At 42.7% G+C, this 17,374-nt stretch overlaps 1 protein-coding gene across 1 annotated transcript in view; it reads right to left on the bottom strand.

Annotated features, from left to right (window-relative positions):
- The window catches only part of ABCA12 (ATP binding cassette subfamily A member 12), a 90,078-nt gene that overhangs the window by 14,455 nt on the left and 58,249 nt on the right, over window positions 1-17,374 (bottom strand). The window contains exons 30-42 of the mRNA XM_057412228.1: window positions 16,723-16,941; window positions 15,892-16,088; window positions 15,352-15,512; window positions 13,550-13,774; window positions 12,289-12,427; window positions 10,686-10,938; window positions 9,384-9,470; window positions 8,207-8,300; window positions 6,551-6,678; window positions 5,578-5,665; window positions 4,572-4,677; window positions 1,434-1,488; window positions 803-980 (exon numbers count right to left, since the gene is read on the bottom strand). Of these exons, the coding sequence (XP_057268211.1) occupies window positions 803-980; window positions 1,434-1,488; window positions 4,572-4,677; window positions 5,578-5,665; window positions 6,551-6,678; window positions 8,207-8,300; window positions 9,384-9,470; window positions 10,686-10,938; window positions 12,289-12,427; window positions 13,550-13,774; window positions 15,352-15,512; window positions 15,892-16,088; window positions 16,723-16,941 (1,930 nt within the window). The remainder of the gene's footprint in view (window positions 1-802; window positions 981-1,433; window positions 1,489-4,571; window positions 4,678-5,577; window positions 5,666-6,550; window positions 6,679-8,206; window positions 8,301-9,383; window positions 9,471-10,685; window positions 10,939-12,288; window positions 12,428-13,549; window positions 13,775-15,351; window positions 15,513-15,891; window positions 16,089-16,722; window positions 16,942-17,374) is intronic.

Below are 17,374 nucleotides of genomic sequence, written 5' to 3'. Positions count from 1 at the left end.
TGTGCACCGAAGGTAATTCATAAGACACAAAGCACTATAGTCTACAGACTATGCATATTTACCCTCTTAGCCCAGTGATGCTTTCCAGCAGTGCTATTAATGCTCTTTATCATAAAGAAACTTAACTTCAGGGAGAACAAGGGCATGCCTATGGATGTAATGCAGCACAGTGCTGGAAAGCTCAACTGTCTGTAGAAACAAGGTGGTAAATCTATGCAGCACAGTGCAGCACCATAGAAAGGAATTTGCTCAGGTCTTCAAAAGCATATAGCTGCATTGGTAGCTTTCCTTGACTTTAAACCCTTTAAATACATAATATTAAAGAGAGCATTCAACCCAGCAATGGATTTTTGCCCAACAGGAGAGTGTCAGCTGTGAAATGTCACACCCTGTACTCCCAGGGTTTCCAGAATGGCTGTAGCCTCAAGCCCCAAAGCCTTACTGGGATGTGTAAAGTCTGCATGACAACTAATCCAGCCCCGCCAGCTAACTGAAAAGCAGCTCGCTGCTTGCATGTTAAAATTGAAATCAAGCTCTGGCCTGTGGTGTGTTGCTCTCATATAAATGTGCTGAGTGTTTTGCATACACTCCAGAGAGAAGGAATGCCTTCACTTAGCAAAATCCAGTGTTGCGGTTCACATTTAATAGTCTTCAGTGCCTTGGAGAACAATTACTACATAACACTCTCGGTAGTAATAATATTAAGAAGTCTAGGCAACTAACTTTAAATAAAGCACTTTTTTTTCTTTTTCCCTGCTAAGTAATGCTACTCTTGGTGCATTTAGGAATGTGAATTATTTACCAGATCATAAACGAAGTTAGTCACCCAATAGCTTGTCATCCCAATGCCTGAAATATGCTGCAATTGTTTGGCTTTGGTTTGATGTTCTTTTACCATGTAGAGCACAAAGCTTGCCGTTGTGATAGAGTAACCAACCAAAACAGACATTGAAACTATGATGTCAAGTAAGCTGTTGAGCCTGAGGAGAAAGAGGAGAAAGATGTGAGTCCAAGTGGCAGATTTCTGTCATTGCAGAGGCATTGTTTAAAGCTCAGAAGCAAAGCTGATGTTAATTATGCCCAGCAAAAAGGACTGACAGCACTGAGTCAAAACAGTGTTCCAGAGCCTTGAGTGGAAAGGCCAAAAGGAAAATTATGTAATTATTAATATTGTGCCAAAGCACAAAAATGTGCGATGCCGTTATCCGTGACCTCCACATCCATGTGGGATCCTGCAGAGAAACCCTAGCAGGAATCAGCAGCTCTGATGGCAAACAGGATGATATTCATGCATAGAGGGAATGAAGACAAGGACGACAGCAGTTTCACCATTTAGAAAAAGATATTCAGTAGTTTAAGCTGGTTTTTAGTTTCTAAGAAGCTGGTTTGCTCCTTTAGAAGCTAAATAATTCAGGCCACATAAACCTTCTTACATTACTTGTTCTTGACTCTGTCCTCCAGGATATGGGTGAGCTGATAAGAAAATACCTACAAAAACAAAAAGAAAAGAAATCGAAGATGTGGGTACTTAAAGTTTCCTTCACCAGTTCCTGATAATATGGTAACACCTAAAACTGTGTAGAGAAGAAAAGCAGATCAAAAGTTGGGTTTTGCTCTGTCGTCTTGGTGTGATCTTGGGCAAAATTTTCAGCATAGTTCTTTTTTTCCTATGACTTCACTGCAGATCTAAAATTCAAGCCCTACGTCCTGTTTCTGCATCTATCTGGCTGATAGCTTCAGTAGAGCACTCCCACACCTGAAATCAGGCACTTGCTTGTAGGTCTGTGTATTTTAGGTTCGATTCTTCAACACTGACACATCCAAAACTGAGGAATATGTTTCATTTTAAAGTTGCTCTTTGGTGATCTCACTTCATTTGTTCTTTTATCATCAGAAAGAAATCATTCCTGTTGCCTTCCTCCACATCTACTACCTTCCTGTGACATACGTCTTTCTCAATACAGGCATCTGTTGAGATGTCCAAAGGAACTAGCAAAAAACTAGTTACTACATTTGGAAGCCCCATGTGATGTTTTCCAAAAGGATCCCTTAAAAATGGGTTTGTGCTATAGAAACAAAACATGGAACGTGGCGGGCTCTAAAGGGCCAGTTCCATCCTCCAGTGAAGATTTCTGCCTCGGTCTCTAGCACTTGAGAAAGGGTTTAGGCTAAGATGTTTATGTGCCTAAAACACAAGGTTCTCTATCCATATTTAGGCACCTAAGGAAACGCCGCAGTTCTCAGGGAGCGTGGGATGACCTCTAGCTGCTATTAAATCCAGAGGGATGTGCTTGAACATGCCATCTCTAAAACTTAAGATCCTACGGTCGTGTGCCTGACTTTCCACAGTTATATAGGGAAGAAATCCTCTGGAATATTTTCCCTAAGAATGAGCACTCTGACGTGGGGACCAAAAAGGAGGAGACTGAGGGTTTTGCTGCACAAATGGCATACTGAGGAAATGGATTTGAAGGGGAAGGTTTCACAGGAAATACATCTTGGAGGGGAAAAAAAACCCCAAACCTCAGTCTTGTCATCAGTGAGAGAAATGGAATTAAAATCTTGGGCTGCTGATAAAGCCACTCAAACAGCCAGGAAATGTTTCCCTTCTCTAAAAGAGAGAGAGAGAGAGAAAGACAAATACCATCTGTCTAATCTGTTAATACTTCACTATAAAGCCATTTTCCTTTACTGAAGCTTAGGCCAGAAGTCAAAATTTCCATTTCAATGCTTTCTCTTCTTTGTTGGTTGGGATTGAGAGAAGAGAAAGCACGATATACAAAAGTCAAAAGCTATTATGACTTGCTTAGTGACACGGTAAAAAGCTTTTTCTATTTTATCTTTTTAAATCTATGCAGTCTAAGTCAAACCTCTAAAGTGGGACTGGCACCTCTTTCAAACTGCTGAAATGACAACGTATTTTTATCTGGCCATTTCAATGGTTCTTAAACCGTCATTTATTTGTCACAACAACAAATAGATTTAGCTATCAGGAACACACCGCACAGAACGTCTGTTCAATTGTATTTCAGACTGGATTTACTCTACCCCAGGGGAGCTATCCTCATCCATGCATTTTATTTTTCCCATTCGATGGCTTCAATCATTAGTGGGAAGTGGGGAATTATCTGTCTGGTCATTTACTACTAAGCATTTCTTTTCAACAACACATAGGCAGTAGGACAGATGGAATAAAAACTGTTGCTATTCTTTCCCACTGAAAATTGTTATTTTGCTGATATAAAACTTTCCCTGTGAAAACTTGGACTGTTCATACAAACTTCTTGCCTTTCCTCTCACTACAGCATGTGTTGGGAATACAGAGACACAGCAAGAAGTTTCACTGCTTAGTAATTCAGGTGCTCTTGGATGTTCCTGCAGCTGGAAGTGCCTGGCTCAGGTCTTCTCACTCTGCACCTGGGCAGGGGCTGCAGCTTTGTGATATGCCCTTGCAGTGCACAGCAAAGAGCTCAAATCTTCTGACCCAGAGGGCATGATACAAATCAAAAAGGCATGAGCTAGTGGGCATTTTAGGATGGTGGCGAGGACAAGGCACTGGTTTCACTTGTTGTCAGCTGAGCTTGTTGCGAGGGGCGTTTGAGTGCATTAATATGTGGAGGTGGAAAGAGACATGCTGTTTTGACTTGTAATCAGCATTCTGCTGTTTCTTTAATTCATGGTATGACACTCAGCTTCAGACCAAGATGCCTTTTTCATTATAGTTCAATTCAGACACACCAGTGAGAAACAGTCTTATGAGCAAAGAGACACCATCACCTATTTCACTGTCACCTGGAACAGCAGGCCTCTGAGGTGAGGGGTGCTAGGCATGACCAGGACATGGCTGGGAGGGCACCATTTGTCAAAGAAAACTTTGCTGCTCTTGTCGGATCCCATAAATATCTGTATAAGGTTTCTCAAATTGGCATCAACATAAATCTTTCTCTTCTGCCTTCACCCCCCCATCTCTAGAGACAGGCATACATACATAGACTTATGTGCCCATGCTGCACCCTTAACATAGGCTAAACTCTTAAGTGGAAAGACAGGGTGTCCTGGTTTATCAGCAGGAATTTGGGTTGCTGCATTACATTACTGAGGAGAAGATAAGGAAACTGATAACCCCAAACACAAACATACACATGCCCACACATCCTGAGCTGCTCTCAGCAGAAGGGTGACATATTAAAATTCACTAACCTAAACCACCCCCAGAGATGACCTAAAGTAGCCTTTCCATGCATAACTAATGGCACCTTCCAAGAGACAAGCTATTTCAGTACCATGATGAGAGGCAATAAATCAAATAGCAACCACTGGCATTTTCTGGATGAAGGAAGTGTTTTACATAGGAGCTGGGGTCCTTCCCTGTCCAGCTCCCCTGAGCCTTTGACAAAGACAAATGAGATATGTGATTTATTCATTTTTTGAATTCTGTTTTTAAAGGAATTGCATAATTGGGAATAAAAAAATGGCCTCATAGTCAAGGAAAGTGCTGTCATCAATTTCAAAGAACCATGATATTCCCCCCAGAGGGGAGAAATTATCTGCTCATGTAAAGGGACACTTACCATATCTGGAAGTCTCATTTTTTGGCAAGTTAGCTCGAAGAATGAAGTTGTTCAAACTGTTGAGATAGGCTGGAAGGCTGTGATAGCCTTCGGGGTTGTACCACACCTGCACACATTGAGAAATTGAAACAATTTGGAAGATAAATTGTTACTGATAACCTTTTTGGGTTGTTCTGCTTACACTAATGAATCATTGCATGGTTGTTATCTAAAGTCATAAGCTCTACAGGTTAAAGTCCAATGATTAAACCACATCAAGTACTGAATGAGTATGAAAGCACATTTCACTTTCAGCACAAGCAGTCCCGCCAGCTTCATTTGCCTTCTGGGAGAGCAGAAAGAAGCACTAGCTGGATATTTGACATAAAGAGTACAGAAAATTGGCTTCTGCGCAGATCTGATGAAGATCAGCAGTGGGGACTTCCCTAAGAAATCTAAGCAAATGTCCGACATCCCTTGAAAGCCAGTGGGGAAAAGGTTGCCAGTCATCACCTTCTCATTCAGCAAGCCTTCTGATAACTTTTCTTACCTACTCTGCGACAAACCCTGAGGACTGAGGGGAAAATTCAGGATACAGGACATGCACTTTGGGGGGATTTACTGTCACCCACTTCAGGCACACCCAGGTTGGAGGTGTAAATTACCTGCCAAAGGACAGAGCCATTAAGGCTATTAAGGTTAGCGGCTTAAACATAGCTGACAGCATCCACCTTTGGATATCCCCAGGTCCTGCATGCTCAGCGATCTCATTCTGCTTGCCCTAGCAGAGCAAGGACTGGAGTCTGCCCTGCTTCCAACGCTATCAAGATTTCCAGGTATTAAATATGACATGTGATAAGCAAATATATAAGCTATAGCTTTCAGATCTAAGATGAAGCTGTAAGATATTGCAGAGGTGAAAACACCTGCTTATGAGCTCTATCTTCTGAAACATCCCTTAACCTGACATCACTTCTCCTGGGTCTCACACATCCCAAGCTAGGATGAGCAGATAGAAGTTAGTTACCTTAGTCAGTGTTCTGTTGGGAGGCACTGGCCTGATATCAAACTGGAGATCCGTTGTCAAAGGCAGTCCGAAGCTCCAGCCACCATACCTGAGTGAAAACCAGAAGGAAATGCGTTGCTACCCTCATTCAAAAGCTTTAATCCCTTTGGTTGGTGCATGCTAGCATGCCGCTGTCACCCCAGTTAATTCAAGCTTAACTGAAAAGAACTTAACCCAGTATGTAGTGTGTGGCCAAGCCAACACTGCTGCAACAGCCCTTTTTCTGGGAGGGGGGAAAAGGGAAAGAGAAACTCAACAGCACTATCACAAAATTATGCTGAAAGCCTCCATTTGAGAAACATTTTGGAGTTGTGTGGCCTCTTAACCCTAACTCATTGGAATAAGATGACAGCTGCCAGAAGACAAGCAGCTCAGTTTACATCAATGGCAGATGAACATATTCCTTGACAACCTTAACAACAGGCTATTTTTGCCCCAAGACATGCTGTGCAGCTGTGTTGCAGAGTCCAGACACACTAATAGCTCCCACAGCCCCATGGTGCAAGAAAATATTCAGCCTCTAATTTCACTGGAACGGATGCACTTGTTTAAGTGAAACACACACTGGGACTCTTCAGAGAATCAAACTTAGAGGAATGTCTCTCCCCAGGGTTTACTTCAAGACAGGCTGTGTCAGATTTTCCTTTTTAAGCATTTCTGAGTCAGACAAAGCCTTGTCTGCAGATTCAGCCATCAACATACCAGGTGATTGACACATTATCTCTAGGCTATCTCTTCTGTGATCGAGCAGACCACTTGCTTGAACCTTTTTAACTCCACGATTGCAGGACATTTTACCTCCTTTCACCAGATTCACAGAAACCATCAGCAGAGAGGCCCTTCTAAACCCCTACTGCACTGTCACCTCTTCAAGCACAGTGGATATGATACAAATGAGGCTGCTCCCAGTGCAGTTCAGAGATCTATGCTGTACCGTTTCTGTAGGAAGTCTTTGGTGGTTGCCAAAATGTAGGTCTCCACATTGTGTCCTGTGAGGTTATAAAGTGTCCGTGTGGAGAAGGTCCTTCTGTGAGGGGGAGTGTAGTTTGTTTGTGGACATGTCTGAGTGGAGACAAACGAACACAACAATTAATATCTGTTTTAACTGAAAACTAGTATACCAGGACAACATTGAGAGCAGGCAATGACAACACTGCAACCGATTCTTACAGAAGCTGATGAGTCACAAATCAGCGTGTAAAGACACACAGCATACAACCCTGCGCGCTGTCCTGAACATATTTAGTGCAGTGCTTAAAAATAACCTTTCCTTAAGTCTACGCTTCAGTTCTACTGACATCAGAGAAACCTTGAGATGTGCTTCATGCTATGTAGGAAGATTTTGCTGAATTAAGGCTGATCTTACTTAGCAGAGCATCAGTGACTGCACAGATAACTGCAGAGGGCAAAACAACTCACAGAGCAGGAAACTGTGGTGGCCTCAAACTCTCGTCTTGCATTTCACAGCAGTTACATTCCACATTTTTGCTTTACCGCCAGTCATTGGGAATGTTTTCCCAAGCTTCAGAGAAGCTTTGATTAGCCCTGAATATATAATTTAATAAGCTGAGGGTCAGCCACATCAACTGCTTCCTAAGGTTGAAGTGTCCTACCAGACAGCATTCTGGCTGCTTCTTTCAGCTCATCCATAACAAAAACCCTGGCCTTCCCCATTGTGTTTCTGTTCATAACTTTGCATCAGAACACAAAAAAATAGCTTCCTTCATGCTGAGGGACTCCTACACTGGCACAGCCTGCTAGAGGTGAGAATCAGCTTTGAACATTATCCTGACTTCCTGGACTAATGGTGCCAATACTTTTAATGATGTGAAAGTAAGTGTATGTCCTGAAAACCACATAAAATAGATGCATTTTAAGGAATGACAAGGAACATTCAGGTAAGTACATGCTTTATCTTACAAATGGCACCATGCTGCACTGTAAGTCTGATTTCTTACTGGAAAAAAAACCTGAAAATAGAGCACTGGAGGGAGGAGAGCTCAGCTTCAAACTGGACTGCAAAAGTGCAACATCCTTGGGGCAGAATCTGCCTTTTCCCCACATGCATGTGAAGATACTAAGCCCAGCAGTGCTCATATCTGGTTCTGTGTGTACCACCATAACACCAATATTAATCATCACTATTTATAATACGGAAAAGAGTAAAAGGTGATGGATCTAGACTTTGCATAAAGTTAAATTCTGAAGATCAAACGGCAGTAATAGCTGTGCTTTCATATAATGACAGTACTTGTATAAGATGAAATTTTCCCCTTGAATACATGTTCACCTCTGCTAAATGGGACAATCATACAACATTCAAAAGCATTAAACCTTTTCCCACCATGGGGAGCAAGACAGCTATATTGGCATGCAAATCTCTTGAAGATGCTCTTTCCTGTCCTGTCCCCAAACCAGTGCACACACTGGTTATCCGATGTACAAAATCAACAGGCCAAAAAAGATACAGGAGGAATTTGAACACCAAGTTCTCCTTAGTGTCATGCCTGCCTACAAAACCACTCCCAACTTATAAAGGCCTCACAAGTATACCCCCAAAACTCCTCAGTGTTGGGTTTATTGAAATTACCTGGGTGCCATCTGTGCAGTTGCAGGCAGAATACTCAGTTCTCTGGTCTCCACTGCTAATCCATGGGCCAAGCATGTCCTCCTTTAAACACTGCCTGAAAATGAACATATTTCCCTCTGAGATTCTCTATGCTCAGGTCTGCAAATTATGCTAATTGCTATCATGTTTAATGACAGCAAGGATGGCATTGAGTAGCTTCAGCAGAGAAGCAGACCTTCTTGTCAGCTCTGGGTGCTTCAGGGAACACCCATCCTCCTGCTGCCTTCAGTGCCCCTCAACAGAGAGACCTCACTACTGCTCTCCATGCCTGGATTTGTTCAGCTGATCAGAAGGAATCCAGACAGTATCTCATTTCCACAGTAGACAGTGTGAGGAGTTAGCATAGGCCACAATTATTTTACAGTGCAGAAATAAGGGATGTTGTTAGTGCAATAACGAGAGTCCTGCAATGGACTGTATTGACTAGGCAGTCATTGTAAACACTCAATATAAATATTTGCCTGCAGGTACATGGCACACATGAGCATGCAAGTCTGCCCAGGATTTTACTACCAGTTCCTTGAAAATTTATCTGCAGGCAAAACAGCCCTCATGGCACAGCTTTTAGACACAGATTACAAAAGCTACACAGAGAACTTTCTGGGTGTGCTCAGTGTTATAATTGGGATTACTGGGGAGGTAAGGACTACTTCCCAGATGCTGTTTCCTTACTGCTCCTAGTAATGAGTTCACTTGTGGTGGTGAACACTTCTTGACATAAGCAAAGAACACCAGCATCGCAGTCCTGGGACAGTGTTGGAAGTCCCAGTTTCAGCCTGAAAGCACAGCATAGTTTTCCTAGTTCTGTGCTGGCAGATGCAAGCCTTCGCTCCAAGCTGCATGGGAGACATGCAGGCTCTAAGCAGGGCTGAGGTCTGCTTCACAGCAATTGTGACTGCACAGCTTCCTGCTCAGAACTGACTTGCATCCCCGACAGCTCAAGTCTGCGAACAGCACAAGCTCGCTCCTGCTTGCAAAAGTCCAGTTAGGCATCTCCTAATGAGCTGAAAGAGTCTGCAATTCAATGTGAAGAGAGGCAGGAGATAGTTTTTTCTTTTCTCTGCATATGGCTAATAGTGTTATGTCAATTCTCTTGCAGATTCAAAACTCAAATGCAAGAAACCCAAGAACTACTTACGAATTGCTTTCATTCATGCATGTGTTATCCGTCCCAGGCAAAGCAAGCATGGAAGCAACTAAAGCGTCTGTGGTTTCATTAAAATTCCTAAGATTTAACAAAGATAAAAGAAAACAGCAAAATGTTCAAGCTACTTCCACTAGCACTGAGCAGAGAAAAACTGTCTGAATGAAAAAGGATTTAAGATGTTAAATAAATGATTACTTGTGGTGCCAGCTCTGCAAATCACTTAAGTACATGCAGTACATGAGGACTGTCACACAAGTTTAAAAAGACTACTCATTGCTTAGAGCCGCACAACTACTCTAATTATTTGCTGCCTCTAGGTTTAAGCAAGATATTGATGAACTTTTGGACAATCAAAATTCTGTTTCCAGGGGAAGAGCATCTATTGCAATTTTAAGTCACTGTCTCCAGTCTTGTCTCAATCAGCTCTTTCATCTGTGATGTCTATTTAGGATTTGGTCATTCAAGAAGATGCTTCTTGCTTTTGACCCAGCTCCATCAGCAGAAGCAGAGAACATGAGGAATAGAGGACTCAGATGTGCAGTTCTGGCTCATTCCCCCATCTAGAAGGACTAGAGTAGAACAGCATGAGCAGTTCTGGGAAAGAACACCTAAGAGCAGACATGACTGCTTTAGAGCTACGTTTTCTGTTTCTGACTTAAAGCTGGGAACTACTGGTGAAAGATAGCAGTTCACACCATGAAATCAGAATGAAACAAATTAAAATCATTTGGGATATGACATTTTTAAGCACAATGAAATAATTCAGTGGTGGCATCTTAATTGCACTGAAAAAGTGAATGTCCTTTAAATTGACTGTGTGCCTTAGACTACGGGGTCTGGACAGGAAAGCACGTTCTGTACCCACAGAGAGGAAGGCAATGCAGACAGTTCACAAGGTGGACACAATTTCATCCCAGAGTTGTAATACTGAAGGCAACTGATATGGAGACCTCTATTTCACATTGAGGGAAGAGTATATATATTAAGAAATCCCCATGGGACAGTATGGCTGTAACAAGGACAGAAGACTCCAGTGGGAAACACAAAGAAAGTTCCTCACATATTTCACAGTTAATTCCAAATAAGTTGTTTTTCTAAAGCTTTCTGATTGCTGAGCCAAGCTATCTCCTGCAGAGATCCCTTAGGAACAGGATTTCTGCATGTGCCTGCGTAACGTAATTACGCAGACCCATAGCTACATGTCATCTGGGTAACTGTTCTACTGGGTGCACTTATAAATAATCCTGATGGTGAAACTTGCTTTTTATAAGGATCACAAACACCACCACTCACCCAAAGAAGTCTGCCTGGTCGGATGTGCCATACAGAGAAGGGGAAAGCATCAGTTCGGGATATTCAGTCTCCTTAGTTCTCAGTGTCCCAAGCCCCATTGCAGCCATCACAAAGAGGACTGGGAGGATGACCTGAGCAATGAAGCCTTTGACATCCCGCCGGGTATGGTGGAATCTCTTAATGAACAATGCTGATGTCTTCTTAAGCAGCAATGGCAAACCCTGCAAGCTTTTGGATCTAATCAGGAGCTGATCTGGGTAGGAAAGAAGAAAGTCTTGTGTCATGGATCAGTATTTGTGAAATGCAGGGAGTTGATGGTTATAATACCCTGGGAGTACATTCAGCTTCCTGCACTCCATTACAGAGAGCAAATCAAAACTACTAAGTTGGAACATGCACAATGGTCAGGCTTGGGACAGGACTTAGATTTTGGCTCGAGTTCACGTAACATCATTGCTTTTGTTTTATTTCAAATGCGTACATGTAGTGACTTCATACTGAGTTCATACTGCAAGAGGAACACTGGTGTCCAGATGCAATGAGTTGTTTACATCCTGCCTACCCAGCTGCAACTTACAGGAAAAACATATTATTCTCCTATATTTGCAAACTGAAAATTGTCATCATTTAGAAAGAAGGTCCTTAGACAACTCAGTAAGAGAATTAATTATAAAATACGAAAGCAAGGCACATAAACCAGTTGATCTTTTGCATGGAAGGGCTGTGGCATACAAAAAGCAAAGCCTAATCCTGTGCAACCTATATTTCTTAATGAAATATTAACCTATACAATACAACACAAAGCATTTCCTTTTCAGTGCTCTTATTAGGGGTGACACAAAATACTTCTCTAGGCATATGAGTTACTGTTTACAGTAACATATACAGGGCAGGCCAGCTTTAAGAAGTGAGTGCAAAAATACCCCTGCATTGCCCCTTGGATGCCTTCCTAATTGTATATTTGTATATACAAAAAATGTTCCAGCTCTGAGAAAGCCTTTCAGACAGGTATTTTCATATTTGGGGGCTGTACAAGCTTCTGCAGCTCTCAACCCCTTAGAGATATTGGTCTCATTCTCTTCTGATCATGAATTTATCCCACTGCCTAGCCCTTTGAGCTGTTTTACCACACTGCAATGGCTGGGACACAGCAAAAAGTGGCAAAGGTGGACCCAGCTCAGAGCTGTGCTGCTTTTGCAACAGGCTAGGGGGGTTACAGAGAGTTTCTCTCCAACTCCACTAGTTAGTAGAAATAATCCTTCACATCAATTACAGCAATTACTTTCCGAGGTATACGTTTGCTCTTTCACCCACACACTGTATTTGATTAGATTAAAACCTGGCTCAATTTAAAGGAAGGTGGATGCAAACAAACCCCCTCTGTAATTTATTCTGTGATTCAGACTATTCTGAATGAGTGGATCTAAACAACTGTTAAGTGCTGTACTTCTAATGATTTATTTGTTCTGTGATTCCTTGGTTGGGGGAAATGTGGTTTATGTGGTTTTCAACAAAGAAAGAATGTGGGGAGCTCAAATCAGTCCATCTGTCATTGTTTGCATCTGCAACGAATCTGGAATAAAACCCGGACATAATTTAGTACCATCTCTTTCTGTGAAGATATCTGTGCTCATCGACATCTCATCACTGCCAATCTGACCACTGACTCCAGGCAGCTGTTGGGGCAGTGCAGCATCTTCTTTCTGGTCCTTCACTAGCTCTTTTGTCAGATTGAGAAACACCTATGGAGCAAGAAAATATGAAGGAAAATTGGTCCAAATGACTCCATTTACCAAAATAATAATCAGAATCCACTCTTCCACTTTGTAGCTGCAGTTGGTGCAGCAATTGTGAATTACACTCCTTTTTCTGTTCCCTTTGTGCTCTGTGAGGGAAATTCACTTTTTTTCAGTATAAAATCATTGTTGTGCAACTCCTTGTCACCTGCTGCAGCAGTGGAAACAAAACTTAGCAGCTGCCCTGGACTTACCTTGTCCTAGTACCACCTACTACATGACTACTCAGCAGGCATAAATGAAGCTGCACTTTAGCTCAAGGCCTACATAACTCTGCACCCTCCACATTCACACAGTGAGCAGCACACAGACTGCTCTCCCTGCGTGGCACCAGTGAGGAAACAAGGAGGGCTGTTTCCTGGGGTATTTTCCCCTCTAGCCTCTGACAGTGCCATCTTCCTCCATGCTGGGAATTTGCACAGTTCTGCTGTCCATGCTGCACATGCTGTATAACTCATTCTTGATGCCTTCAGAAAACACCTTAAAAGCAAGAAATGTAACAATGTCCCACCTTCCTTTCTGCAAGACAAAGGTCATCACTGCTATCATTTACTCTCTGTTTCTGATGCAACTAAATGTTTGTGTTTATTTGACCAGAGATTTCCCATGAGCAGAAAGGTGCCTGTGGTACTCCAAGATGCCTAAGGTGATTCATTTCTCCAATACAGCATCCATGCTGAAGTTTATTATTTAGATGAACTCCCTCCCTACTGACTGCATCTGTAGCAAACCCAGATTCACAGAGACAAAGAGATTAGTTCAAACAGAAACACATCACTGTCCTCTCTCCTTAGTTTAACTCCAGTATCTCATTTCCTAGGTAAAATGCTCGAAAAACTGTTAGCAAGTTGAGACAGTGGTACACTTTGTGCATCATTATACGTATAGATTTGTGAATACATCTACACACATATTTCTAAGTGTAACAGTGAACAACCAAACCACTTCTTCCCCTGCTGGCAACTCTCACATCCAAAACATGCCACCATCTAGCCCAGCAAGCAGAGCTACACAGGGCTGTGAAGTTAATTGCCATAACATTTCATTAAATCAAGCAGATCCTCATACCTCTTCTACTGTTGTGTTTGAAATCCCATAGCAGCCAAGGTGAAGATCACTCAGGCTGGTATCAAGAGCTCTGAGAAGTGCCTGGTAGGCCCCTGAGACTGTGGACTTGACGGGGGGAAGCACATACACGAGCTCTCCACCAATATCTTCCTTGAGATAAGCCTCTGGGAGGTGGGACTGGATCAAGGAGGTCACTGCTGTGGTGTCACACTCCTCTACCATGTTCTGAAAAGCAAGGAAAATACTGTGTTCACTGAGAGAGCTGTGAGGTCAAGCTTCCTACTGCAGGATTTAGCCCAAATGCTGTCCCAGAGCATAATCCACAGTGGTCTCAGTCCAGGTATGCAACATTTCAAGGTAAATATTAAAGGTAAATTAAAGTGGTTTTCTAGCCCTTGAAGAGGGAGGTGTGGCTCTGTGCCTGCCTTGGTCCAGAACAAACCTTGCTGGGCTCCCTCTGTCTATGGGGATACTAGGATTGGGTTGAATCAACCACTTTGCACCAGCTAGAGCATTTGTTGTACAGCAGAGAAGAAGCTGATACCTGAACTTGGCTGCCAGCACAAATACAGTCTTTTCCCATGAAAAATGGGGCTTTCACACAGATCTTTTTTCATTTTCTCTATCTATACTGCCAGCAATTTGGAAGGGGGGCTATCTCTTATGGTATCTGCACATTATTCTGTGTGCTGGGACTACCAACAGCACTGTAATAAATGCTGTATCAAGAGCAGATTTTCCCCTCCTTGCAAGCAGAACATTTTTCCTCAGGCTAGATGCTATAGATGGGCTCTTCCCATCTGCTTTCTTTCTTTGAACTTCAGAATTCATGCTCTGCACCCAGCCTTGCTTTTAACCCTCAGGAACTTCTTTTTCAACAAAGCAGAGCACTGACATTCCCGTTTTCCAAGGGCCACAGGGGCTGGTCCAGTGGTCCTGCTGGAGACTCTCCCTCTGCTTTGAGGAAAGTGTGGGGACACATGTTCTCTCCTGGAGAAGCAGCATGCTTACATCCAGATCCTCAATAGTTCTTTGGTACCCTACTGTCCTTGGACCTGTCACTCAGCTCCTGTCAATATGTGCCTGCATCCCTGAACAAGCCTTGATGGCTCCCCTCAGAGACAATGCTTCTGAGAACCCTAGCTCAGCTCCATGTAGGCTTGCAAACAGGAGCGGCTCTGCCTTTGCCCCTAGCAGTGTGTGCTGCAATGACCATGCTCATGCAACACAAAAGGGAACTAAGGCCCAGTGGGGAAAGGAGGGTAAAGAGGACTGCATTGTGCATGTGTAATACAGGAGACTCAAGTTCAGACCTCTGCCTTACCTATCAGAACTGCAAGGCTTTGTGTAGAGGGGCTGCACATTGCTGTGTTTTGGGGAACTCTCCATATAGGCTGTTTTTCTGAAGGGAAGTGTGCAAATTCTAGCAAGGGACAAACAGAGCGAGCTGGAGTAGAGTGCACTGTAACCCAAGTACCAGTGTTTGAAGCATATAGAAAATGATCTTACTGGCAGCCCATGGATACAGTACAGTGTATTTTTGAATCTGTGTGGCCAAAACAAAGGGCTTCAGACATTCCACTTTTACCCAGGCATAAAACAATTACATAAAGAAGTTATTCCACAAAAGGGAAATTATACTGGAACAACCATTCCACTGCAGACATCTAACACGGAGATGAACCTTTTGCAGCATGTTTCAATTCTGTGAGACACTATGACATGTTTCCTTCTTTCTTGTCATACAAGTGATTGTTTCCCACCCAAGACACTAAAAACTTAGGACCAGCTCATAAACAAACCTTCTTTTTTGTGAGTGTCAGGTGATATCCATCACCAAACATTTCCTTGAGGTAGAATGGTGAACCACAACATCTGAGCCCTCCACGCTCCAGGAAGGCAATTCGGTCACTCAGAACTTCTGCTTCATCTAAGTGATGTGTTGAGAGAACGATGGTTCTGCCTGGAAAACACAAAGCTGATGTCAGCCACCACAAACACATGTGATTACATCAGACTGATTGAGGGGATAGGGAGTATTAGGCAGAAATTGACTGGGCTCTTTTGTAATTAGTAGTGAAACTGGATGGAAGGCAACATTAGAGAGAAGCTGGAAGTTACTGTATTGTACACTGTGTATTATAGTAAAGTTACTTTTCATATGACATTCTGAATTTACAGAAACCAAGCAGGATGCACTCAGAAAGTCTGCAAAATCCCAGTCTCCCAGAATTTGTTCTCTGTGGTCTCAAACTCCACAGTTTAAAGCCACTGATATCATATATGCAAAAGTGACACGAATCACCTTTGCCCCTGGGCAGCATCTTGTCTCATGATGGTACCTTTTTTATTCTTGGAGATAATTTCCCAAATACTTCTCCGAGAGCATGGATCCACTCCTGTGGTCGGTTCATCTAGTATCACCACCCTTGATCCACCCAGGAGAGCAATAGCTATAGACAACTTCCTCTTCATCCCCCCAGACAGGGAGCCAGCTAGCTTGTGGCGATGGCTGTACAGGCCAGTCTCCTTCAAAGTCCTTTGAAACAAAGAAAAATCACCCCCCAAAAGTTGTCCTTCAGGCATCTTTTAAAAGCAGGGAATGTGAAAATACCCAAACCCCTCCCATAACTGCAAATGAAAAACTGCTCAAGTATGGAGTGTTCTCCTGAATGGTCACAGTGCAGGGAGATGATTCACCCTGTAAGCTCAGTTGCTGGGACTTTTATCTAAAACGTATTTTTTTTTTAGGATGCTTTCAAAGTTTTCATCTGACAAATCAAGGTTAAAGGCTCAACCTCATCATCTGAGAACACCAAGATCCAAACTCCCTGAGATGTTTCTGCTGCTTCACTTCTTCACAAAACCAATAAAATCGACATCATCTTTCTGACTGGTTGATTAAACCTCTTTCTGGGGAAAATTGTAAAGCAGCAAGGACTAGACCCTGAGGCCTATAAATGCATCTCCAAAGAATAGCCACAGAAGCCTGTAAACCCCCTGGAGAAGGGGCATTGTTTTCTTACAGCCACAGATATCTATATATTCCTGTAGGCAGACCAAGGCATTATTTGAACTCTGTTCTGGATCGGCAGCACTTCTCCAACATTCACTTGAGCTTTGCAGTGGGGATAGCACTACCACACAATAATTCTGACAGCCTATTTTTATACCTCTTCACTTCTTCATAGAGCTTCTGTTTACTCCAGTGAGGGACTTTGATGTACCCGTAGAGCAGCAGGTGTTCTTTTGTGGTGAGGTAGTTAAACAGCACGTTGTGCTGCATACACACCCCCATATTCTTCCTGATAACTTCCTGGTCAGTCCTGATGTCTTTGCCATACACAAAGATAGTACCTGATGATGTAGGGAACAACCCAGTCAAAATAGATCTGAAAGGGGAAAAAAAAAAAATGGAAAAGGAAGTCAGAAAAAGGAGAAAGCCATATTTAAGTTTTTCACACGATCCTGTATCTATCATCACTTTCAATATTTTCTTACATTACCATCACATTTCTTCCAGCCAGGGACCACTGATCGCTGCTTCTTCTGCTGTCTGACTATGTACTTGTCCATGTCTGACCATTGCACTTGTCAGAGCAGTGGTCAATTAACATCAAAGGACACCCTTGTATACCTCATAGGAACTCAAGAGCAAGTACCAAGCTCACATGCTGAACTCTGGCTACTTTTCATATGTACTTTTATCTTCTTCAGCTTTCCTCTTCCTAAGATCACTGCATAACGCATGCATCAATACTCATGAATGCCCTTGACTTCCAATTTAATCACTTGTTCCAGCGTTCGAGGATTCCGAGTTGAGAG

Source organism: Pezoporus wallicus, unplaced genomic scaffold (assembly GCF_028554395.1).
Source record: "Pezoporus wallicus isolate ANWC-B61680 ecotype Strahan unplaced genomic scaffold, APGP_CSIRO_Pwel_v1 contig_6566, whole genome shotgun sequence".
Classification (NCBI taxonomy): Eukaryota; Metazoa; Chordata; class Aves; order Psittaciformes; family Psittacidae; genus Pezoporus; species Pezoporus wallicus.
The sequence above is the reverse complement of the archived record's forward strand: the minus strand, read 5'-3'. Positions and strand labels throughout refer to the sequence as shown.